Below are 23,593 nucleotides of genomic sequence, written 5' to 3' on the forward strand. Positions count from 1 at the left end.
AGGATTTCTTGAAGTGTTAACAATCGGAAGGATAATTTTTTTAGGTATTTGTTGAGGGCACGCAGGTCGAGGATAGGACGCCATTCTCCCGACTTCTTGCGTATAAGGAAAAATCTTGAATAAAATCCTTTCCCTCTTTGCAATTGAGGTACCTTTTCGATTGCTCCTTTCCGAATCATGGCAATTATTTGGGAGAACAGCTCTTTGAGATGAGCTGGTGGTGGACCTTTTGGGGAGAATTTGGAGGGGCTTTGACAAATTCCAGAATGTGGCCCCTGGATACAACATCCAGGACCCATCTGTCTGTAGTAATCTTGGACCAATTTTATAAGTAGGATATTCTTCCTTCAATTTGTAAATTTGGCTTGTGTAGAAGTGGTGGCAGGTTTTTCGTCTTACTTGTCTCTTCGTGTCTCTTCCTCAATAAGAGGATTTCCTTCTTGTCTGGGAATAATTGTTCCCTCTCTGACCGTACGTTTGCTGCCTGTACGGTTGGTATCTTTGGTTACCTTGCGAGTTGCTATATGAACACTGCTGAGAGTAACCTCCTCTATTGGAGAAATTGCCTCTTCCTTTTGCACCACGAAAGGATGACTTACGGAATTGCAGCGTTCCCAGCGTGCGTGCTGTTTCCGTGTCCTTCTTTATAGCTTGCAAAGCCTCATCCACTTGTTGGCCGAAAAGGAACTCTCCATCATAGGCCATGTCCATGATTTTAGTCTGGACTTCTAAGCGAAAAGACGTAGATTTGAGCTATCCTTGTCTTCTCAAAACAGCTGCACCCGCCAGCTGTCTGAAACCTGTAGCCGCCACGTCCACCGCAGCATCAACTATTTCAGCCGACGAACATTCACCTTTGTGTAATATCTTCTTGGCTTCAGACTTATCAGGCTCTGAAAGCTTCTCAATACAAGGCGCTACGTCTGACCACATCTGCCTATCGTACCTTCCAAGTATCGCTAGGGAGTTCGCAGCACGGACAGTAGTTGCCGCTATAGTTGAGACCTTCTTGCCAATTGAATCAAGACGTCTCCCCTCCCTGTCAGGGGGAGCAGTGACTTGGGAAGAAGGATTCCTGGCCCTCCTCTGAGCTGCCTGGGTGACAACCAAGTCCATTTTAGCTTGAGCAATAAGGCATGCCGGCGAAGTGAGAGGCGCCTTATATTTCTTATCTACTCGAGGTAGAACTACCGGGAGAGAGTTTGGCGTAGCCATTATCTTCAAACCTTCCTTCCAAATAATGTCAATTATTGGGATGGTCTTCACCTGCCTTTGTGGCTGATCTTTAAAATCATACAGGAAGCATTCATTCTGCTTAGACTCCATGGTGATAAGAAATCTTTTTGTTGCCCTGTCCATGATTTGATGAAAAGTCGCAATGTCTACCGACGGAGAGTCCGCCGCAGGTGGACCAGCTGGCGAAGGAGTTTGTGCTTGATAATCGTCCCACTCTGACAGTAATGATTTGTCATTTACTTCACCTTCTTCTCTCCTCATCAGAAGTAACATCATCCTGGGTGTGATGAGATGGTACCGGCAAATGAGGTATCGTAGGTTGTATCTCCGAGATTGGCAGCGGAGAGGATTGTCTTGGAGGTCCTAATAGTGACGTAGATGCTTGTTGCATAGGCGTTGACAGGCGTGAATCACCGGACTCGGAAGGTGGGAATCAGCGGTAATAATCACTTAACATATATTGGAGGTTATGGAGTAAATCCAATGACATCTGCGCAGTAGGCATCGACACGGGAGCCCGACCAGAAGGCTCAAGGAACTGATCCTTTTCTTCATGATCTTCATTCTGATATTTTATAAGCAGCTCAGATGGGCTTCTGGCTGCACGAAAACATTCATCTTCATAGGATTCCTCCTCCTCAGAGTCTAATAACTGCTCCGGCAACTGTGATAGAGCCGTTAAAGATGATCCACGTTGTGAGAAGTTGGCCTGATATGCAGTGCTCACTATTCTAGTGATCACTATGTATCAGTCCAAACAACCCTTATTGATGATTGGTTGTAAGTCAACCGATAGACCAGCTATCCTAGTAGCATGGACAAGAGCAGTCTTTAGGCTAGACTCTAGAGGGCCTGTTAAGCCAGCTGTTATACCATCACATATACCCCTTGAACACCAAGTGAAAGGACACCACAAAGTGTTACGAAAATAAACAGTGTATTTATTTAGATCACAACAGCCCTGTACTCTTTATGAGGACAGGGTACTAAGCACACAACAAAACTCTTACGAAAATACTTTAAGTTGCACAATTTACACAAATGCCCGAGGGGCACGGAAAACCATATACTACAAAAGTGGAATGCGAAATTACTAGCAGGTAAGTACTGGACTAATAGGCTTTGGAACGCATACCATATACTCTTAAGTGCATTATAATCCTCGCGGTTAAATGCTATCTTTGGTATCGCTTTATCAAAACATGTCGAGTAAGGTGTCATACGAATTGGAATACTAACCCCTCGCCAATTTTGGCGACGGGGTTAGCATTCCACCCTTCTAGAGGGACACGATATGTATGTAACTGTGAATCCCTTTTAAAGTTAACTCGAGCCTCAGCATCACAAAATGGATGCTGCCACCAAAGACACAAGTCTGACCCCCTGCAGCTGGGAGTCCTTCCAGCGAGGGGAGCTTGGACAAAGGGTTTCCTGTCAGGGGCGGTGCTAGCACCATCCCAGACAGGGTTTTGTGTATCCTGGGTAGGCAGGGCTTTACAGGAAGGTGACTGCAAGTGGCACCCCGGTGCTCACTACGCATCTGCCGGCTAGAACCAGTTCCAGGGGCACACCAGCCCCTGAGCTGGGGAAAGTCCGGCATGGGAGAGGGGTGTAATCACCCCCCTTCCTGGTCCCACCCCTAGGGCAGGACCTAGTCGCGTACCTACCCTTTCTTTAGGATAAAGGCAGGAGCGGGGACCCTTCCAAATTAGATCATCTTTGAATCAAGAAACTACTTTCTACGAAAGGAACTCTCGACTCTTCTCAAGATTTCTCCCTTGTGGCTAAGGAGTAGTCACCCTGCATCCGCAGGCACCATCTAAGAACTCTGCGGTTTGCTGCACGTCCTTCCTCCGGAATCCGACCGACCAGCACGACGAGACCCGGCTTCCCTGGCACCTCTGACCTCTACCTACCTCTACAGCTAAGCTGCGAACCATAGGTGCGACGAGACCTCGAGGGACCGGCCATCATCAGAACTGCACGACTTCTATCCAGCACGACCGCCGAGGGATCCTCTGGTGAGTGCTTTGGGGTCCGAGAAGCCCGACCCTGAGCAGCTCCAGCACCGAAGACCAGCCCCCCAGCATCCACGAGATCTGCGTGGGGCCCTTCTGCTTTTTGGCTGCTCACCGGGCCCATGAGAGTGGCAGTGACACACGTCTTTCTAGCAATGAAGTTGTCGTAGACGGTAAAGGTAAAGGGACTGTAGACGACTTAGCTGACAACACTTGGAGTTCTGTAAAAGTTGATAACGGAGGCGTCGACGGTGCCACCGTCGTCGGTGCCGTGGACGGACCATTAACCGTCTGTGGAACAGCAATCTTCATCGGCGTCGACGGTGTGGCTGTCGACGATGTAATCTTTGTCGACGATGACGTCGCCGACTGGAGTGTCTTCTTCGTCAACGATGACGTCGTCGACGGGAGTGTCTTCTTCGTCGACGATGACGTTGTCGACGGTATGGTAATGCTCGTCGACGAGGATGACGTCGACGGGTGGGTGATCTTCGTCGACGATGAGCCCGTCGGCGGTATGACTTTCGTCGACGCATGTGTCGACGACGAAGCGCTCGTCGACTGTACCTTCAAAATCTTCATCGACGGAGGGGCGTCGACGATCGATGGCATTACTTCGTCGACGAGATGGGACGAACTGTTACCTGAACCAGCGTCGACAGTGAGGAAGCTGAAGACATCACCATTTCAGGTCTTGGTGAGGAGAATGTTACAGTCTATGTTGAAGACGCGTCGACGTTAAGAAACGTCGATGGTGGAGCCGTCGTCGACGCTAAAGACCACAAGGTTTTTCTCTGAGGTAATATTTTATGAGAAGCTGTCCTGGAAGATGAAGATTTTCCAGTTTTCCTTGGGGGAGTACCAGGACCAGATTTAAAAGGTGGAGAAGCCTTTTTTGAAGTAGAAGTAGAAGGCACGCCAGAATCCTGAGAGGATTGGGCTTTCCACAAAACCTTTGCCCCAGGAGAAGCCTTCTCAACCTCAGCCTTCCTCTTTCTAGAGGACATAGTAGACTCTGAGGCTATACCTCCTACCTCAGAAAGGGGTTATCCTGGTCCTTGATCTTCTGGAGCCACAGGAGAAGACGACCCTCTCTGTCCCTGAGGGTCTTTTGAGGAAAGGTTCTGCAGATCTTACACTCCTTTACCTCATGATCTGGATATAAACAATAAATAAATTTCTTGTGAGGAGCCTCCTTAAACAACCTCAGCTTCCCATAAGAATCACAGGCCCTGAAGAGGGATTTAGAAGTAGACATCTTATAGAAGGTAAAAACCAACCAAAGTGATGAAGAAACTGAGCAAAGCTCAGGGCGACTCCCTTCACACGACGTGCGGTAGAAAATCTGAGAGCCTGAGCCTCTGAGGAGAACATTCTGGTGGGTGCTGTCGCCTGATTGGCTGCAGTTTGGTCTACACAAAATGACTAGGATAGTCATGTGTGGAAGTTTTTTGTACTGTAGCTTGGGCTACTTTACTACCTGGTTTGTTATTACCAAGGTTTTGGTGTTTCTATAGGCATATTATTGCTTCTTTAGGTACCGTGGGACTCCCACTCCAACGACGGGGAATGATTCAGGCATGTGAATCTATGAAAGGCACCCCAATACTAGAGAACAGTGCTGCCACGCACCCTCTCTGCCCACAACCCTGTCCTCCTGCATCTTGATATTCCATATGGCGGCAAAGGCAAAAAACGCTGGAAATTCCCCAGCGACATTCTCCATGACCAGAACAAATGCTGGAGGTAGTAGTAGTATACTTCACAATTAACACTGGCACTGTTACCACACAAGCCACACTCTAGGATGAATTTAAGGCCTACATTCGCAGACAGCGGCATACTGCTGGATATACGTTAACAAATTAAAACTGTCAAATTGAAGCTGGGAGAACTGGACGGGAGGGCGGGGACAGATGGGGATCCGAGACTCCGCCGTCTGGCTCAACTAATGACAGAATTCCATGCACCAGCTGACTGGGAGATTATATATATGGATAAATATGCTAGAGCATGTAGGTAAGGAGTAGGAGAGAGACCTGAACGCACACTGGCTAGAATGCTGCGGCCTAACGGAGCAGCGGAATAAATAATAGAAATTAGAACGGATGTAGGCACATTCATGACTGGAACCGAGGGAGTAAAAACCCAACTTATACTGCAATACTTCAAGAGCTTATACACATCTCACTTCCCCAAAATGCCCCCACATCCCCTCCCCCAGGAACTCACTTCATATTTCTAAGAGATAGCAATGGTCTGGCTAGAAGACGGTGACCGAATGTTCCTTGGCAAACCCCTCATGCTCGAATTTATAAGCAAGTGCCCGGAACTGTCAATAATCCATTTAATTTCACTTAGAGCTGCCCTTTGTCTTGTGCGAACTGCTAGAGTGTAGCCCACCCATTCACTAAACTCATAGCAATGCTGTTTTTTTCCTAGATAAGTGGCAGCCACCTTGCTAGAAATATTTTTCTCTGCCTCAGCCTTTACCCTAGCCACCTTAATAAGTAGCTGTTTTAAGGGTGCACCTGTTGTTGAAAGCCCAACCAACTCCTGCTCAGCCTCCACTAGGGCCTTAGTCAGTTCTATAGCCCTTACACGCTCCTGTCTTTGTTTAAATAAACTAAAACGTAATGTTTCACTGCGGACACCTGCCTTAAAGGCATCCCAGGTGATTCCTGAGGAGGTACCCTTTAATTCAGTTTTTCATATGTTGCACGTAACTATTATCCTTTAATAACCCCCGCTCAAAGGTCCACGTGCGCTCAGGCCTAGCTTTCCTTGCAGTGTCTAAGGAGAAAACGAAAGGATTATGATCGGAGACAATCTGAGGCAGTTTTTCAATCTGGGAGTTTACCATCAAACGATTAGAAACCATAAAATAATCTAACCTAACGCATACCTTGTGGGGAGCAGAGTAGTAGGTAGTCCCAAAGTCACGGGGCTTCAGTTTTGTCCATACGTCTACTAACTCATTATTTCTTGCTAGACTTAAAATTGCACAACAAACTTTCTTCTTCTGCCCCTGGTATTTCTCTGACGGCTCTAAACCAAGACCTCCTACCCCCTTGATATTAAAGACCCCACAGAGAATCACATGTGGAGCCCATTCTGCTAACTCTAAGTCTAAAAAGGAAAATATCTCCGGGTCATTCTCAGATGAACCATAAATTGATCCCAAAGAGACCCAGCCCCCATTAATCATACATTCTATTAAAACCTACCTTCCCCATTGATCCTCAAGCTTCTTCCTAACTAGGACATCCTTTAATTTAGACAATATTGCAACCCCTCTAGTTTTAGCCCCCTGCTTTGAGTGAGCCAACACATAGTACCCTAGCTGTACCAGTAAAAACCCCTTAGTTCCTTCTCCTGTAAACAAATAAAGTCCGCCCTTGAAGCTCTCAATACTGCTGATACTCGCTTCCTCTTAAGCCGTTCATTCAAGATACACACGTAAATTTTAGCTATTCGTGTACACATCAAAATACATCTGGTGCCTGTCCTACCCCATCATCCAGTCCATCAGTGATCAAATTTCTGCTATTGTATTCAAACCCCCCAGAGTCCGCCCCTACTATCTTTTTGTTTTGTGCATTCCTCCATGCGCCATGCCTATGGTCCCGAATGTGCCCTACTGTGCTGTGCCCTGCCTCCCTCGCCTGCCCCGCTCCCCCGGAACCACCCTCCATCAGACCCCTCCCACCCCCTCACAGGCAAATAGGCCAAACATGACCTATGTGTGACAGCTATAAACCCGCAGGAAGTCGCAAACCCCTCCCCCCCTCCGTTTATGTTCCACCTTGGTGCCAGTATGCGGACAACCTAGTCTCATACTTAGTACCATACTAAGCATAAGACCATGCCCTTATAGAGGTGACTTTAGAATCATTTATCGCATTCCATCATTAGTGCCCCTTTGAGCCTTTCTTTTCTTTTAACTCCGTCAAGCATGCTTGGGCCTTTATCTTTGAAAAAAACATTCTAAGTTGACCATTCACCAGCACTTTCAGACGAGACGGAAATAATAAAAAAAAAAAGCCTCGTAACCCATGGACTGAAAGGCCGGGATCATTTGTCTTACCCGCCACCTCTTCTCCACAGTGGCGTGGCAAAAATCTGGGCCGGCAAAGAATGTCGTACCCTCAAATGAGCGCCTTGCCTCCGGTTTAGCCTTGTCCAAAACCTCCTGCCTAAGAAGGTAGTTCCCCACGTAGACAAGAAGAGCTCTGGGCCCATCATTGGGGGCTGCTACATAGCCTTTCCTCTGGGTCAAAGGGAACCGATGTGCCCATTGCACCTCGCTCTCCCAATTCCATGCTGACATTTCAGGAAAAGCACCCCTTAATAAAGCAACAACAAATGCACGGACATCTTGCCCCTCACCCCCTTCGCCACACCCAGCAGTCTAATATTATTCCGCCTTTGGCGGTTCTCAAAATCTTCGAGCTTCCAATGCAAATCTTCTGCAATTTTCTCTTGGGTCTCCTTGAACTCAGGCCATTTAGAAACATCGTCATCAAGTGTCCCCATCCTTTCTTCCACATGAGTGACTCTGCTAGATAGTGAGGATCCTGTATCATCCTTAAGAGAGAAAAAGCAGTCATCACTAGGAGAGCCAGGCACTGAGTCTGGGAGAGCTACCTTCTGCAGTTGCTTAGAGGTAACCAAAACCACCGATGCTGATGGCGCCGGAAATCAGAGTGTCCCTGCAGGAGCAGCCTTGTGCCCTTCTACTCTAAAACTTTTTATTCCTTTTTCCGTGCCTGGCCCTGGAGTGGTTATTCCTAGTCCCATTTGAGCATTATGTATAGCGACACCATGAATGCCTGAGGCGGAGTCATCTATAGCTTGTCCCGCCACTTGCACCCATACCTGAACTGCCGGCTCTGCTGTAAGTGCTGGATCGGGCACCTGTAGCCCCGTATCGGCTTCCGCGTCTTCCTCCGAATCAATTTCGGGATGAGCTGCCCCCTCCTGCTGGCTGCCCGTGCGGCAGCCCGCGGGCAGTTTGTTATGTTCCACGAGTTCTTCCTCGGATACCTGCGAGGAGATTTCCACCGGCCCACGACCCACCATCTCGCCATCAGTACGGCATCCATTGGTTACGCTCCCCGATCTCTGCCTCAGATACCTGTGAGGAGACAACCTCCAACCCGCCATCCGCCTTCTCCACACTCGGCTCGCACGGTCTTTCCATCGGATCAGGAGCGCGAGAAATCTGTTTCCCAACCATCTTCACCCGCATCCAGTCCGCCCAGAGCATTCACCACAGGAAACGCCTCGTACAGGGTAGGCTACCGAAGTACATTCTCTTTAGTCTTTGTTCCTCCCATTTGGCGATTCTTGACGCCTTTCCTAACAGCATCGGCAACTATCTCCTTCTCTACGATGCTATGACCGCATTGATCCTCAGCAGCCCCAGTGTTCTTGCCCGCCGCCAACTTTTTTGCCAGAGCAGCACCTCGCAGACTAGGGGCCGGCGCAGGGGTCGATGCTGCAGTTTCCTTTGGCTCCTTCTGCTCTTTCGGCTTAGTCCCTCTCTGCGCCATTCTGGAGGCCAGACAGCGTAAATTCTGGAGGAGATGAGCTCTCAAAAGTTTGCCCACAGAGAAGAGAGCACGGCAAGGAGATTTTCCTAGTCGATTCTCTAACTCGTACTGTCTATTCAGCAATCGCGCCAACCAGTGAGAAACACTCGGCATACTTCAACATCATTGATTCCACGGGAGGAGAGAGGATTGCAACTGCTCCCTAAGGCGGGTCAGCGGCCATCTTGCCCCTCGAGTTCAGCATCCCTTGCACCAGTCCCAACAACCCTTATAACGGTCCAACGGACCATGAGGTCCTCTAGCCAGTCACTAATGCACATACCCAGGTTTGCCCACTCCCGTACAGGTGGTCGTTCATTTCAAGTGCTGCCCGTCTGCTCATGGAACGGACTGCCTCCTCATCTTAGCAAGTGCAGGGCCTGTTGACTTTTAGAAGACAGCTTAAAACCTGGCTTTTCCAGCTGTAATTCTTCGGGCGGCATTGGCCTGTTTGTAAGCTTTGTTTCTGTCTTCCGGTAGGCCCATTGTCAGCGCTGGGACACTCTGTGGAGTAGCTGTGCGCTTTACAAGTACCTATTTTCATTTCATTTTATGATGTAGGAGGTCAAAGATAACCTTTAGACAGCTATCCTGGTGGTAGCTGTGGATAGCAGCCTTCAGGTTTAATCTTGAAGAAATGTAAAGCAGCTTGTTTTACCAGAATATCACCTGCTATATTGAACAAATGAAAGAAGAACCACACAGTAGTTATATAAAAATATGTATTTATTAATATAACACCCTCTAGTATCCTCTACACGAGGATAGAACACAAAGTACACAATACAAGATCAATAGAACAGTTTTAAAGAGCACAAAACACAGTGGGCTCCAGGGGGAGACCAAACCATATACCAAAATAGTGGTATAACACTGATGACTTGAGACAAGGTCTAGAGCACGTAGAGTCGCTGGGACCCCAAGGAGAGTAGATAGGGACCCTACGGAGGACAGGTGCAGTGTGCCTACACAACAGCGGCCTCCGTACAGTTCTATGGGAAATGCAGTTGCAATTTTAAAGTTTAAGGACCCTTCTAGGAGGACTTCGAGCAAACCCGTTGGAACTTAAGAGGTTGGGGAGCCACCCCACCCGTGGATACTGTAGTACCAGAGTTACTTATCCCAGAGGAGCCAGGTGCACAAGCCTGGAGTGATGTCGGAAACTGCCATCGTTCTCAATGGAGGGCTGTGAAGAAGTACTGCTGCCGTGAAGGTGAAAAGGGTCCGGTTGAATCCAAGCTTAGATTCTTGTAGGAAGGAAACTGAAAGCAGAGGGGACACAGTCTGGGTCACTTCAGAGTGCCAGGGTCTCGGTAGAAGAATGCCCACCAATGATGGGTGTTTCAGGTGCAAAGAAGGGCTGCATGACTCTGCAATCAGGAGGACCAGGAGACATCGAGAACAACCAGGAGCCAGATGCTAGCTGTCCCACGAAGGATGTGGAGTGCTGAGGGGTTGGTGTCCGGCTGGAGCACCAACAAGCCTTGGCAAAAGCAACCCACACAAGAAGGTCAAGCAGGTTACGGTGTGGACCAGTAGGGTCCAGGAGACTCACTGACCAATGGGGAGTCAGGGCACATCTGGAGCAACCAGGAAAGCCCAACAGAAATCAAGATGACCCTCAGGAAGACCCACAGGCCGGATGACCACGAGTTGCAAGGGGACCTCGAGCAAGACTGCAAAGTACCAGCCCACGGAGCACTCGGTGCGAGGAGGCCAGAGTTCATTAGTGAAAATACTGCTCAGGGTTAGGACTACACAGAATCTAATGCACAAGCTCGGTAATCGCCAACAAGCATATGCAACTCCAAATGGACGCAGTGCATAAGGGTTCGGGTTATTCTGTTCCCACGAGGGATACTGGCCACAAACTTGCTGAGAGGGCTGATCGACCTCAGGGACCTTCAAAAACCCGCCTCCTGTGTTGCTGAAATCTTTGGAGGCCACAGGAGCTCGGTAGCAGCGGTAAGTTATATTAAGATGCCTGCTAGGGCAAAGGAGTGACTCCTACACTCCAAGGGAGATTCTTCAGTTGTCCTTAGTGCACCACAGGTCCTGCATGGAGTCTGTATGGAGCAAGGGCACAGACAAAGCTTTAGATGGAGAGGGAGTTCAAGTAGGGTCCAGTCGAAGTACAGAGTGTCCAGAGGGTCGAAGGTCAGTGGTTTCTTCTTGTAGAACCTTGTCCACATAAAATCTAAAGTCTTACAGCCAGGTAAGCCCCTTTGTACCCCCGAGAGAGGGTTGGACAGATTCGAGGGACCCTCCTAGGGTAGAGACAGGACAGAGGGGTGGTTAACACCCATGCCCTTTGTCCAGTTTCACACCAGAGCAGGAGTCAACAGCTCCCCAAACTGGTTTGAGCTGAACTATGCACAGGGACACCAAATGTGCCCCAACTGCAGACTTTCAGGCACTCTCAGAGAGCACCCAACTAGCCCTAATACACTAAATCCTGTCTGTGAGGTGGTCACACCTCCCTGTGACAGGATGCCTTCCTCTGCTTGAGCTTGGCTCAGCAGCAGGAGGGCAGAAATGTGTCTCTGGTTGGCAGCATCCATTTTGTGCTGACCGGGTCGAGAAGGCTGCTACTGGATAGACCAGTGACCCCTCGAAGCTTGCTTCAGAAGTGTGGAATCATACCTCCCACACCGGTTACCAGTGTGGAGGTATGATTCCAAGGTATTTGATACCAAACACAATATGTTTATACGCAGCCGTTTTTGAGATAGCATTTGCTGCGAGGTTATAATGCACCTTTTTTTTTAGTTTTATGTAGCGCGAACTAGACCACAGACATCGGGTATCAGAGCGCTTTACACAGCACCAGTTTGGTTACAGAAGGACACATTTATTTTTGTTAAGCACGGGGAGATTAGGTGATTTGCCCAGAATTACAGGATGTTTAGCGTTGTTGCTGAGACTCGTACACGTTTCCCCAGCTTCGAGGTCGACCGCTCTAGCTGTAAGGCTACATCCTCTCCCCTACTATATGGCCATCTGAGTCACAGACAACCCGGGAGAATGGTCTCCGAAGGCTGCAGAGAGGCTCTACTCATGCAGGGGCACCCTCTCACTAAAAACCCAACACCTTGCCTTCAGGATTGATAAGGCCTGCTATTGGGGGTGACTTATAAGTTTTAAGTGTAGTGACCTATAGATATAGTGAACCTATATCTAAAGCAAGTGGTGTAAGCACCATCTTACACAGGTGGCAGTAGAAGACCTGTAGTTCCATTTTGCATGGCCTCTCATGGGTGGCATAACACATGTTTCAGCCAATGGGAGGCCTCTGAGGTACCTATGCCCTGGGTACATGTGTACCATATAGTAGGGACTGATAAGGGTACCCCAGTATCCAATCTGGAGTGTACCACAGTACACGTGTTGCCATTTTCAGGAGAAAGCAGGATTCCAGTCAGAATAGTCAAAAACAGTGCAACATCAGGAAAAAAGTGGGGGTAACCATAAGAAGCATATCCTACTTTCCTACAGTGGTATCACTTGGAACAGGTATGACATAATCGCCCCATTACGGACCAGAATATTGAGTATTTACCAACTGTCCCATTTGCTGGTCATAATATGTATTGGGACCCTATGGTTGGACAGACTGAGGCACCAGAAGTGAGTTATGTGACAAAGGGGCTCTTGGACTTTGTTTAGGTGATAAATGTGCAGTACTGCAAGATGTTGTATGCCTCGTTTGAAATCTGACAGAGTGGACTGCTTTTAACGTGGTTTCTTAGGATCAGATGGAGTTGATTCTGGAAATCACTTGAAATAATGAACAAACATTGAACACAGATCCGTAACCAAAGTTATAGGGACAATTATTATCTCCTATGACGTTTGCACTGTTTGATAGTATGTGTCAAATCCATACTCCCACTCATCATAATCAGCATCATTATGCTCCTCAGAGTGTTAATAGGAGTCTCTGAATTCTCTATGTGACCCTACCTTTCATGCCTTTTTGTCAAATCTCTCTTCCTCCACTTGTTATCGTAAATGGGGAACTGGAATACAAGGTCAGCGAGATTTGGAACTCCGGAATTTTCAGAGGTCAGTTGCAGTAATTCGTTCACCGACAAGGTTGTCCTGCTAGTGTGTGTTTTTAGGTTCCTGCCTCTTCAGTACATGCCGCTAGACTGGCTCATCATTTTTGTTTTATGGCCTTTCTTAACAAACCAGAAGCTTTAGGAGGGGGGTATACCGTTGCATCTGTGCTTTTTCAGACACCTGGGTGCCCGAGATCCACTGCACCTTGAGGATTTCAATGGTTCCCTGTGTACAGGATATGCCATACTCAGCCCACAGGTGTGACAGGGGTCTGCCTCCCCTCGTGCTCCTGACTGCTGCTCCTTCTTACTTCAGCTCACAAATAGCAATCACGTGTTTGAGGGTTTACAGCAGCCTTTTAAAGTGACTCCACAGCGAGTCCACTTCAAGTTTTCGTTCTCTTTTAATTTCCCTTTCTATCATGGCTCTTCCTCCCTCGGTTTCTAACTAACTTTCCCAAACAATTATATTTCCAGTCACGTGGTGCTTGATGCAAGTTCCTTTTCCTTTACTATTTAAAGGCCTCAGTCTGATTTGAGGGTGCATTGCAAAAAAATAAATAATAATAAGTTTGTTCACTTGTTACCACGCTCCCTCTACTTGCAGATCTGGACTATTGGCTCCTTCATCAGCAAGGTTTTTTTTTTTACGCCTTTGGCTTTTTCCTCCTGAGAAGGTGGTAACTGCTCAAAAGCACTTAACTACCACATATTCCAGTGTGTGGTGACATAATGGCTTAGAGAAAATTTCGCCTCAGACAGCAGAATAACTAGATCTGTATTTAGGGTAAGCACCAAGCCCTGAACAGTAATTGCAGGTGTCATCGGTCAAATGTTAAGATTTTGTTGAAGGCTCCATGAATACCTTCTTTTTCGAATGGGGTGGCTCACTCTCTTATGGACTTTTTAAAAGCCTTTCTGAATGGCTCTTTAGAGGTTGAAGATTTTTCCTCAGATGTTGCCTTTGAAGGCTGTCAGAGTGTGAACGTGCCCATTTTTACAATTTTCCTAATGCTTTGAAAGAGCCCTTCCATTCTTCCACAAAGGTATATATCTCTCCAGATTTCGATTTTTGGGGCAATATTAACAGTCTAGTCTCTCTATCTTTAAGAGTCCTGCTAGAATATACTCTATGGATCTTGCAATCCTTTGCATTGTGGATTGGCTGAAGGCAATCTATACACTTTTTGTGGTGATCCTCAGAGTGAAGCTCTTTTTGCCGCAAGTACACCAATGCCTAAAAATACCTTCTTTTTTAGAGAGAGAATTCAGACATGTCTGATCTGTTCAAGATTATCTAAATAATGAGATGAAGAAGGCAAGTATCTCAGAAATGTAGACAAAATGATGAAAAGACAACTTCTCTGAATGATTGAGCAGAACATATGGGGACTCCCTTCACATATGATGAGCAGCAAAAATCAGAGCTTTGGTGGCTTAGTCATAGGCTATAGTTATTACTAAGTTAAAGCTATTTTATCTATGTTTAAGATTGTTCTACTCACTGTGTCTACCATGGGGAAAACAGCTGGACAATGGGGATGATCCAATATTGGAGAATATGGTTGACTGATCATTAGCTGTTTCCAAGAAGAGGGTTAAGACTGTCTTTAAACAAGACTCAAAATTGAATGATATAACCATTAGTTTGCGAAGATTGATAAGACTTCAAAAAATGACTGCAGCGAAGAATACAATTATTTGTAAATAACAGAATCAGACTCAGTTGAGAACAAAAGCTTGCAGCAGGCATCAGTTGCTCGGTTAATTATTATATACAAAGAATAATGTAACACCAGAAGTACTGGACCCCACAATGGTTGACGTTTGCAAGCACCAAATACCTTATGTTTTAGAATATGATGCATCTGCCTCTGAAATATGTGACTCACCAAAACAGATATCTGGGGTTTGAGCTTGGCAAGGTCAAGGCACTAACCTATGAAAAGAATCAAACCAATATACTTTAAAAAATGTATCATAGCACATCTATGATTGTTTAAGCTATTGGGAGTTTTGTTCTGTCTTTTAATAGTTTCAATTACTTTATTCTTTCTCTTTGACCTCTCATGAGTCGAAGTCCAACATTCAATTGGCTAGCTGAATGTTAAGATCTAGAAACTTGACCACTGCAAGCCCAATGTGCTCTTGGGCTGTTGCCTTGCTTGCCAGCTGGTGCCAGATGGAGAGCGGGAGAAAAAGGCAAATGGCCCTGGGCCGGGAGCATAGGGCACAGGAACCTAGAAGAGCTGGCAAGACTGTCTGGCGTAGCCTAACTTCCAGGCAGGAGCAGCCTCGCAGCAGCGGAAGGAAGGAGGTACGTGGCAGCAAAAGGACCTGCTCAATGGACCCGTGCTGCTGTCTCCATTAAGTAGGTCCTGGGAGGGGCGCTGGAGAGGCAGGTAGCCAGAAAAACAGCAAGCAGGAGAAAACTGAGAGTGGCACTGGGCCTGGAGCTTAGGGCACAGGAACCTAGAAGTGCTGGTAAGGCTGGATGGTGAAGCTAACTTCCAGGCAGGAGCCGCCTAGCAGCGGCAGGAGGAAGGAGGTGACTGACAGCAAGGAAGCTGGTGAGGACCTGCTCAAATTGTTGATTTGATTGTAGAAGTTAAATCCTCTAGGCACAGGGGTGGCCTGGCACAATATTTACCAATCGCTTGCCCACCACAACTCCCCCTGTGACAAGAACAGGTGAAAACTGTCAAGAACAGCTCAGATTTCAGGCCTTTCCTGACACCAGATGGTTAGATTCTGTCCTGAGAAGTGCATTCAGCTTCCTCTACGGCTTGGGAACCTGTACAACCAGTAACCTCCCTCCATGTTTCATCAGTTTAAACATTCACTAGGTGATGAGGTTTGCTATTGATAAGTGCGGGTTTCTGTGGAGCATAACGTGGTATAGGTTTAAGAGATATCCTGGTCTTTGCCCATAAACACAGTGAGGTGTACAAATAATTTTGAATGTATTTATGTCATTCAGCAACAGGGGAGAAATGAAGGTTCAACAGCAAATTGATTGTTTTTAAGTTATAGTCTCGTGTTCGACACGGCAAGTGTTACATACTTGGCAAAAAATCCTACCTTACAGTAATTATTGAGCTGAAGCATATTTACCAAAACATTACATTAATATTCCTTCCCTTCGCTGAGACCACATTACCTTGGATTCTCCCGTCTACTGCATGCGTACTAAAAACAAGCGAATACGGAGACTTTTCAGTAGAACTTTTAGATATCTATAAAGTTTCACGTTAGCAATGACATTTTGATGTCTTTATATGGATTACAACAAGACATACTCACACTTTTGTTTCATAGTCTTTCCATGCTTTGTCAAACGGCTTTTTAAGATCCTTAAATGAAAGAAATAGTACAGCATTATAAAATGAGAGCAAACACTGTAAAATGCGCACATACACTAAGACTCAGCACGTTGGAGCACACAGCATATTGATAAAATGTTCCTCAGAAGTGTTTGACTTAAAAGAAAAATGGCAACATTTTGATAAAACGCACATGATAGTCAATTCAAAACACAAGATTACTAGAGATTGTGACCGCAAATCACTCGACTGCCTTTGCAGCAAAACCTTTGGTGGGATGCCCTCTGCACCCTGGGTCACTATCCTTTTAACTGTTCTATATTTTTAAAAGAAATCTAAGATATCATTCCAAGAGGAAGAAGCATTTGCAATGCAACAGGTCTTGCAGCAGTTAGAGTTAGAGTTATTGGGATGTAATTCCAATCTTGCTTAATGGTTTTGTTTGGAGTGTTGTTAATGTATTTCAAAGATAAGTAATGGTATGTATGTGTGTAGTAAGTATATGGATGTGTAACTTTTGGGTCTTGTTCCCGCTACATAGAACTGCAAAAGAAACACAACAAAAATGCAACCAGCCAGCATACACCATCGAGCAAGAGCTCACTACAGCGGCTGATTCAGCACACACACAGCTACGAGGGCTCTGTACACGCACAGCTATGAGGGCTGTGTACACCCCAGTACTGTCCTGGGGGGAAATGTTTTCACTGACACAGAGCGCTGGCAGTGCGCAGTATCCAGACACACACAGAGTTAGTATGCAATCCTTAAATCCAAATAAAGCTCCAGGGTGGCAGGAACAGTACATTGCAGTCTCACACCTCTTCAAGAGCAAAGGCAGACAAACTGTTAGTTGTACAAAAGAAAATCGTAATAATATTGCATACTTTTATTTTTAATATTGCTATGGATACTGCTGGGCGACTGTGGCAGGTCACTAACATTAAATCAGCATTATAGGAGGCAGTGTGTAATAAAGGCCTTCATATGCGCACGTATACATGAACTGTTGCATGAGTTAACGTGAAACAACGGACTGTTATATATCTTTTGATATAAAAACAATTGGCCTAGAGTGCAGTCCTTGTGTGTGTGAAACCTTTTGCTGACTGTACAACAAATGCTTTACACTGTCCTCTGGTACTGCCTCACTGCTCGACCAAGCGATCACTTTTGAGAGTAAGGTCAGCCCTGACTTTAACCCCTGTTATACCTCTGGGGTTGGTGGTCTCTATACACACTGTACCTTACTTTGGTCCAGTATATATAGAGCCACTTTCTCACAACGGGCTAATGTTGCAACAGTGAAAGCGTAATCAAAATTAAAATGCTGCAATGTGGGCAAGCAAAAGCGACTAGAAGATCTGAAAAGGCACTTTAAAAAGAATGAACTGCTGCGGTGTGTTGAAAGAAAGCCAGATGAATATGGAAGCCAGCAGATTGCAGACAGTTAACACGGAACAATTTCACTAAAGGTGTGATGGACATAAATAGGTTACAACGTGTTGCTTTTGTAGCTAAGATTCAGAAACTTACCTCCCGCACAGTAAAGAAAGTAGTAAACAAAGTGCTGCACAGCTTGTGTGACATATTTAAAAACGATGCCACTGGCGAGATGCAGTGAAATACAAAAGTGAAACGGATACATATGACAACGAATTAACGAGGCCCTGTCGAGACCGCCGTGAGCAAAAGAGATGCCGTGCATGTGCACAATCTCCTGTCCGGGCAGGCGCGGCAAACAGGAGACAGGGAGGAAACAAACATGCCTCCCCTGCAATCAAACGCGAGTATTTTTATGCGCGCCAATGAAAAGCATGGGTGGAGCTTCCACCACGCTTCCGAAGCAAAACCGGCGACAATATATCTCGCAAGCGAGCAACGCATGCGCTGCAATGCAAGCCGATACCTCAAAAGTGTGCTTGTCGAGCGGCAAAAAGCAGGTATAATCAACACTATGCTTTAATAGTTGGAACACTCACTTCAACCCTTGCTAGTCCTTTTCCCATTCCAAAATGCAACCAAAGTCGCCAACAAGCCATCCTTTCTAAATCATGTGACCAGCCAGGCTTGAACTCTGCACCGAGAGCGAGTAAACATGTCAGGGTATGACCCTTCAATCAACTGTCAGATAGCCGGTGGCGCGCCAAAGGCAAGCCCGTCTGAGCCCATCCACGCCGGGAACCCTGGCCCAACCGACCCAGATAAGCCCAAAAAAACGCTATTCTATTCCAGCAATCAGCTAAAAACGATCCACCATCTCGCCAACACCGCCGCCTGCTCGCACCTCCATTCCAGTGCAATAGAAAACAATACAACATTCAACTGCCCCCCTGCCTCTTTACGCTGAACATCCATAATAAGTCAAGAAACTCCCAGTCCCAACCATCTCACATCAACCAAGATAACATATACTCTGCACTCATAAACTCGCGTTCCCTTCCCAAACACAAATATGAATTAGCAGATTTCTTATCTAATAATAGCTTAGACATTTTATTCATAACCGAAACCTAAGGAGACCCCTCTTCTGGACCAGACTTCTGCACCGCTACTCCGGAAGGATACTGCATAGTCAGGCAGGACAGAATTAATAAAAAAGGGGGGCGGGCTGGCAATAATCTATTGTGATAAATATCTGATCAGGACAGAAACCAATCCCACCACAACATGCAAAGCTATAACATTCACACTAGAGCTCAATCAATCTCAATCCTTCAAAGGAACGCTACTATACCGCCCTCCCAGGCCCACGATCGGACTACCGTTCCTCCTTAGGCAGCCTTCTGGAACCCGTAGCAGGGGAAGCAGACTTCACAATCTTGGGTGATTTGAACTTCCATCTGGAAAACAGGATGACAAGGACAGGGTCACGCTGCTTACAGAACTGGATGCCATTGACCTCCGCCAATTGGTCACCAGCCCGACACACAAAGCCGGTCACACCCTTGATGGGCTTTTCACTAATAACACCAAGTTATCACTAAACAAAACTATACCCCTTACTTGGACGGCTCACTGATCAGTCTTCTTTAACATTCAGGCTAATAAAACGCCTTCACCACACTTTCCCAAACGGTCTAGTCAATTCAGAGCCTGGAGCAGTCTAGATCAGCAGTCCCTTAAATCTCATCTTTTATCATCCAGTTACGAGCCCACACCAGACCCATCTTTTAGCTTCCTACAATTACTTAGACTGGTTGCACAAATCATTTGATGCTCTCATACCCATGAAAAATCTCTCAAAAAAACAGACCCACCGGGTAGGCACCATGGTTCTCAGACATCCTTAGACTGGAGAAACAACGCTGTAGGAACCCCGAGAGGCACTGGCACAGAGACTATAACACCACCGACAAAGCCTGCTATAAATTGGCAATCTCCCAATACAAACAGCACATTATCTCAGAAAAGAGCAAATACTATACAAATCAAATAAGAATGGCCCAAGATTCCACTAAATTACTTTTCCAGGTAGTCACCAAACTATCCGGTTCTAAGGCAAACGCCCCACCCGCACCCTCCCAGGACTTGTGCAACACTTTAGCTATTGCATTTCAAGATAAAGTCAGCAAAATATACGACAACTTAGCCACGCAACCTAAAAATGACTTTTCAACCCCCACTGACAAGGGCAACAATTCTCCTTCCATTTCAGAATTTAAACAAGTTTCACCCAAACAAATCTATGATCTTATCCTCACCATCAAATCTCGTTCCCCCATGGACCCATGCCCAGCCTCTGTATCTAAACTTATTCCCGATCAACTAGCCCCTAAACTCAGACATTTGAATGACCATGTTTAATACTGGTATCTACCCAGCAACCTGGAAAAGGGCAACTATCAAACCTCTGCTGAAGAAACAACATCTCAACCCGCTAGACCACAAAAAACTACAGACCCATCACGAGCCTCCCCTTCCCAGCTAAAATTTTTGAAAAGATAATGAATATACAGTTGGCTCAGTTCATCAAGGAAAATAATCTCTTAGACGAGACTCAATTCGGCTTTAGGAAAGGCCACGGCACACAGACCGCCCTTATCAAAGCAGCAGACGAAATCAGAGCCAGCCGAGACAAAGGTGGAGCAGCAGTTTTGATACTGCTGGACCTATCAGCAGCTTTTGACACGGTCGATCATGTCACCCTGATCGACCGTGTCTCAAACATGGGCATTAAACTCAAAGCCAAAGATTTACTAGCTTCGTTTCTGGCCAATCGCACCCAGCTAGTGAGCCTCGGGGAATACAACTCCTCGCCATTTACCCTCCTATGTGGCGTGCCACAAGGATCATCTTTGGGTCTGACACTCTTTAATATGTATGTGTCGGACCTGGCCAAGGTCATCAAGGCCCATGGGATTGGGCTGACATCTTACGCTGACGACACACAGCTGGTGCTCGCAATTAACAACGATGGAGGAGCAATTGAGACCAGCTTTCAAACCGGTATGCTTGCTATCAGCTCCTGGATGGCCAAAAATTGCCTAAAGTTGAACTCCGACAAAACGGAGGTAATGATTTTTGGCAACCTACACCCAACTTGGTCCCCCACATGGTGGCCCACCACACCATGGCCCTCCACCCCCTCCAGTACCGAAAGCAAATAACCTGGGCGTCATTTTCGACGATAAACTAACATTCTCAGCTCACGCCAATTCCACTGTCCCATCATCCTTTTACACACTGAGAATGATCAAGAAACTGCTACCCTTTCTTCCACCCAGCGCTGGCAAAACCCGATTAGCACCCTAGTCATGTCTAAAATGGACTATTGCAACTGCCTGCTCTTGAATGCCCAGAAAAAGATCACTAGTAAATTACAGATGGTGCATTGATAACACATACCCCCAAGTACAAACCGATATCCCGGGTGATGCGAAACCTGCACTGGCTACCAGTCACAAGTCGCTAAAAGTTTAAGGCACTCTGCATAGCCTTCAAGGCTATTCACAACACCGGGCCGGACTTTCTAAAGAAAGCATTTTGTGCTCACCTACCCAGTAGAACCCTACGATCCTCAACCGCCAACCTCCTTATGATTCCACGCACAAATAAGGTTTCCTGGGGTGAGAAAATATTCACCGTTGCTACGGCCAGACTGTGGAATTCCCTCCCCCAGCAAATCAAATCTTGCCCATCCCTGCCGGCATTCTGAAAGCTAATAAAAACCTGGCTGTTTAACCAATGAGTAGCACACCACTGTACCATCGCCTCTTCCGTCTACAGCACCGAGACACCCACGGGTATTTGCGCGCTCTATAAATTGCTCAAATAAATAAATAAGAAACGTAGACGAAGAGCAAATACAGTTGCCAGATGCATTTGTAACATATGCACTACTTTCTTTCCATCATGGCTACCATATGTTTCACCACAAATCTCAGTGGCCCATAATGAGACACTTACCAACTGCAGAACCAGTAATGTGGTTTAAGCTATTCTGTGCCCGTGCAACCTCCCATATGTGGGGGAAACTGGACGTGAATGCCGGGTGAGAATTGGAGAGCACAAGTCGAACATCAGGAACTTGAAGACCTCCGCCCCCATTGTCTACCACTGGATTGAAAAAGGACACACAGAAAACGATCTCCGCTGGTTCATATTGGAGAAAATAAAAGCAAGACATGGAATTGACCCTGCAAACCTCCGGAAAAAAAGGGAGGTTTTCTGGATTTTCCTGACCAACTCCGTTACCAATGGTCTCAACGAAGAATGCCCATGGCAGAACACTTTTCTATAATGTCCACCTCTGGTTCATTTATTGGATCTGTGAGTCTTGTCCGATCCCTGGTTAGGGACCCACTTTTTACGCATAGCCATTTTAGCCATTGTTGAATCTTCCTGAGAGTCTAAACTCCTTTTTCTCCTCTTTTACCCTCCTTTTTTTCCCCCCTGTGTCCTTTACCACTCCCTGATGGCGCCCTCCCCGGGTTTTCCGAAGATGCCACATCCCTCTATGCGTTTACCATTCGATCCTATGTCTTCTTTGTTCTATTACCTCTTCCCCGTGTGCTTTCCCCACTCCCAGATGGACCTCCTTAGGACCACATTGCGCATGGGAATCGGCTCCATCCCCAGATTGTTTTTCGTCATTAGGGAAATGATGGAGCTTTGCAAGTACAGGAAGGATGCCCGTGTAATTTGTATCTAATTAAGATAATACTGGAACAGATAAGGGTAGCCGGGGAGGCGGGTGGGCGTGTACAACTCTGCAGCTCTACATGCCAAGAACAGATGCATACTGGTAAGTAGCATTTTCCGTTCGAGGCATATGAGCTGCAGATTGTACACTATGCATAGATTATATAGCAGTACCCACTCTTAGCGGCGACCACCCATATCTGTTGCAGTAGTTTGGAATAATGTTTTGAGAAGAGCCTGGCCCACATTAGCTTGTTGTTTTGTTTGCACATCTACACAATAGTGCTTTGTGAATGTGTGCGGTGTAGCCCATGTGGCTGCTCTGCAGATGTCATCTAGGGGAATGTTCCCTAAAAATGCCATTGAAGCCCCTATCTTTCTGGTAGAGTGGGCTTTAGGAGGAACAGATAGCGTACGTTTAGCTTTGTGGTAGCAAATCTGTATGCATTTGACAATCCATCTAGCTATTCCAGATTTTGAAATGGGATTGCCCTTGTGTGGTGGTGAGAAAGACACAAAAAGTTGTTTTGTCTTACAAAAGGGTTGTGTTCTTTCTATGTAGTATAGCAATGCTCTTTTGACATCTGAAGTGTTAAGAGCTCTTTCTGCTACTGACTGTGGTTGCGAGAAAAAAAACGGGCAGTTCCACAGATTGATTGAGATGGAGTGGAGAAATGACTTTAGGCAGAAATTTTGGATTGGTACGCAGAACAACCTTATTTTGATGCATTTGCAAAAAGGGTTCTTGAATGGTTAGTGCTTGTAATTCACTAACTCTGCGCAGGGAAGTAACAGCTCCTAAGAACGCAACCTTCCAGGTTAAAAATTGTAATTCACATTTGTGTAGGGGTTCGAAAGGAGGCCCCATTAGCCGCGTGAGAACGACGTTTAAATTCCATACAGGTGAAGGTGGTACTCTGGGAGGAATTATTCTCTTAAGGCCTTTAGTGGCAGGCACTCTGAACAGAGACAGATGTCTGTTTTGCAGATATGCTGCTATTGCAGCAAAATGTAGTCTAATAGACGTATAGGCTAAGTTACATCTTTGGAGATGCAGTAAGTAACCTATAATGTTTTGAATGGCCACATCCAAGGGATTAATATCGTTGTTATGACAATATATTACAAATAGTTTCCACTTGGCTGCATAACATGCCCTAGTGGTAGGACATCTAGCTTCTATAATGACATTCATGCAGTCTGGAGGAAAATTCAGA

General features: G+C 46.3%; 1 protein-coding gene across 2 annotated transcripts in view; it reads right to left on the reverse strand.

Annotated features, from left to right (window-relative positions):
• Window positions 1-23,593, reverse strand: part of ASAP2 (ArfGAP with SH3 domain, ankyrin repeat and PH domain 2) — a 1,186,778-nt gene that overhangs the window by 878,429 nt on the left and 284,756 nt on the right. For both annotated transcript variants that reach the window (XM_086926365.1, XM_086926364.1), the window contains exon 5: window positions 16,213-16,262. In XM_086926365.1, coding sequence (XP_086782491.1) covers window positions 16,213-16,262 — 50 coding nt within the window. The remainder of the gene's footprint in view (window positions 1-16,212; window positions 16,263-23,593) is intronic.

The sequence above is a fragment of the Lissotriton vulgaris genome, chromosome 6 (genome assembly GCF_964263255.1).
Source record: "Lissotriton vulgaris chromosome 6, aLisVul1.2, whole genome shotgun sequence".
NCBI classification, from domain to species: Eukaryota; Metazoa; Chordata; class Amphibia; order Caudata; family Salamandridae; genus Lissotriton; species Lissotriton vulgaris.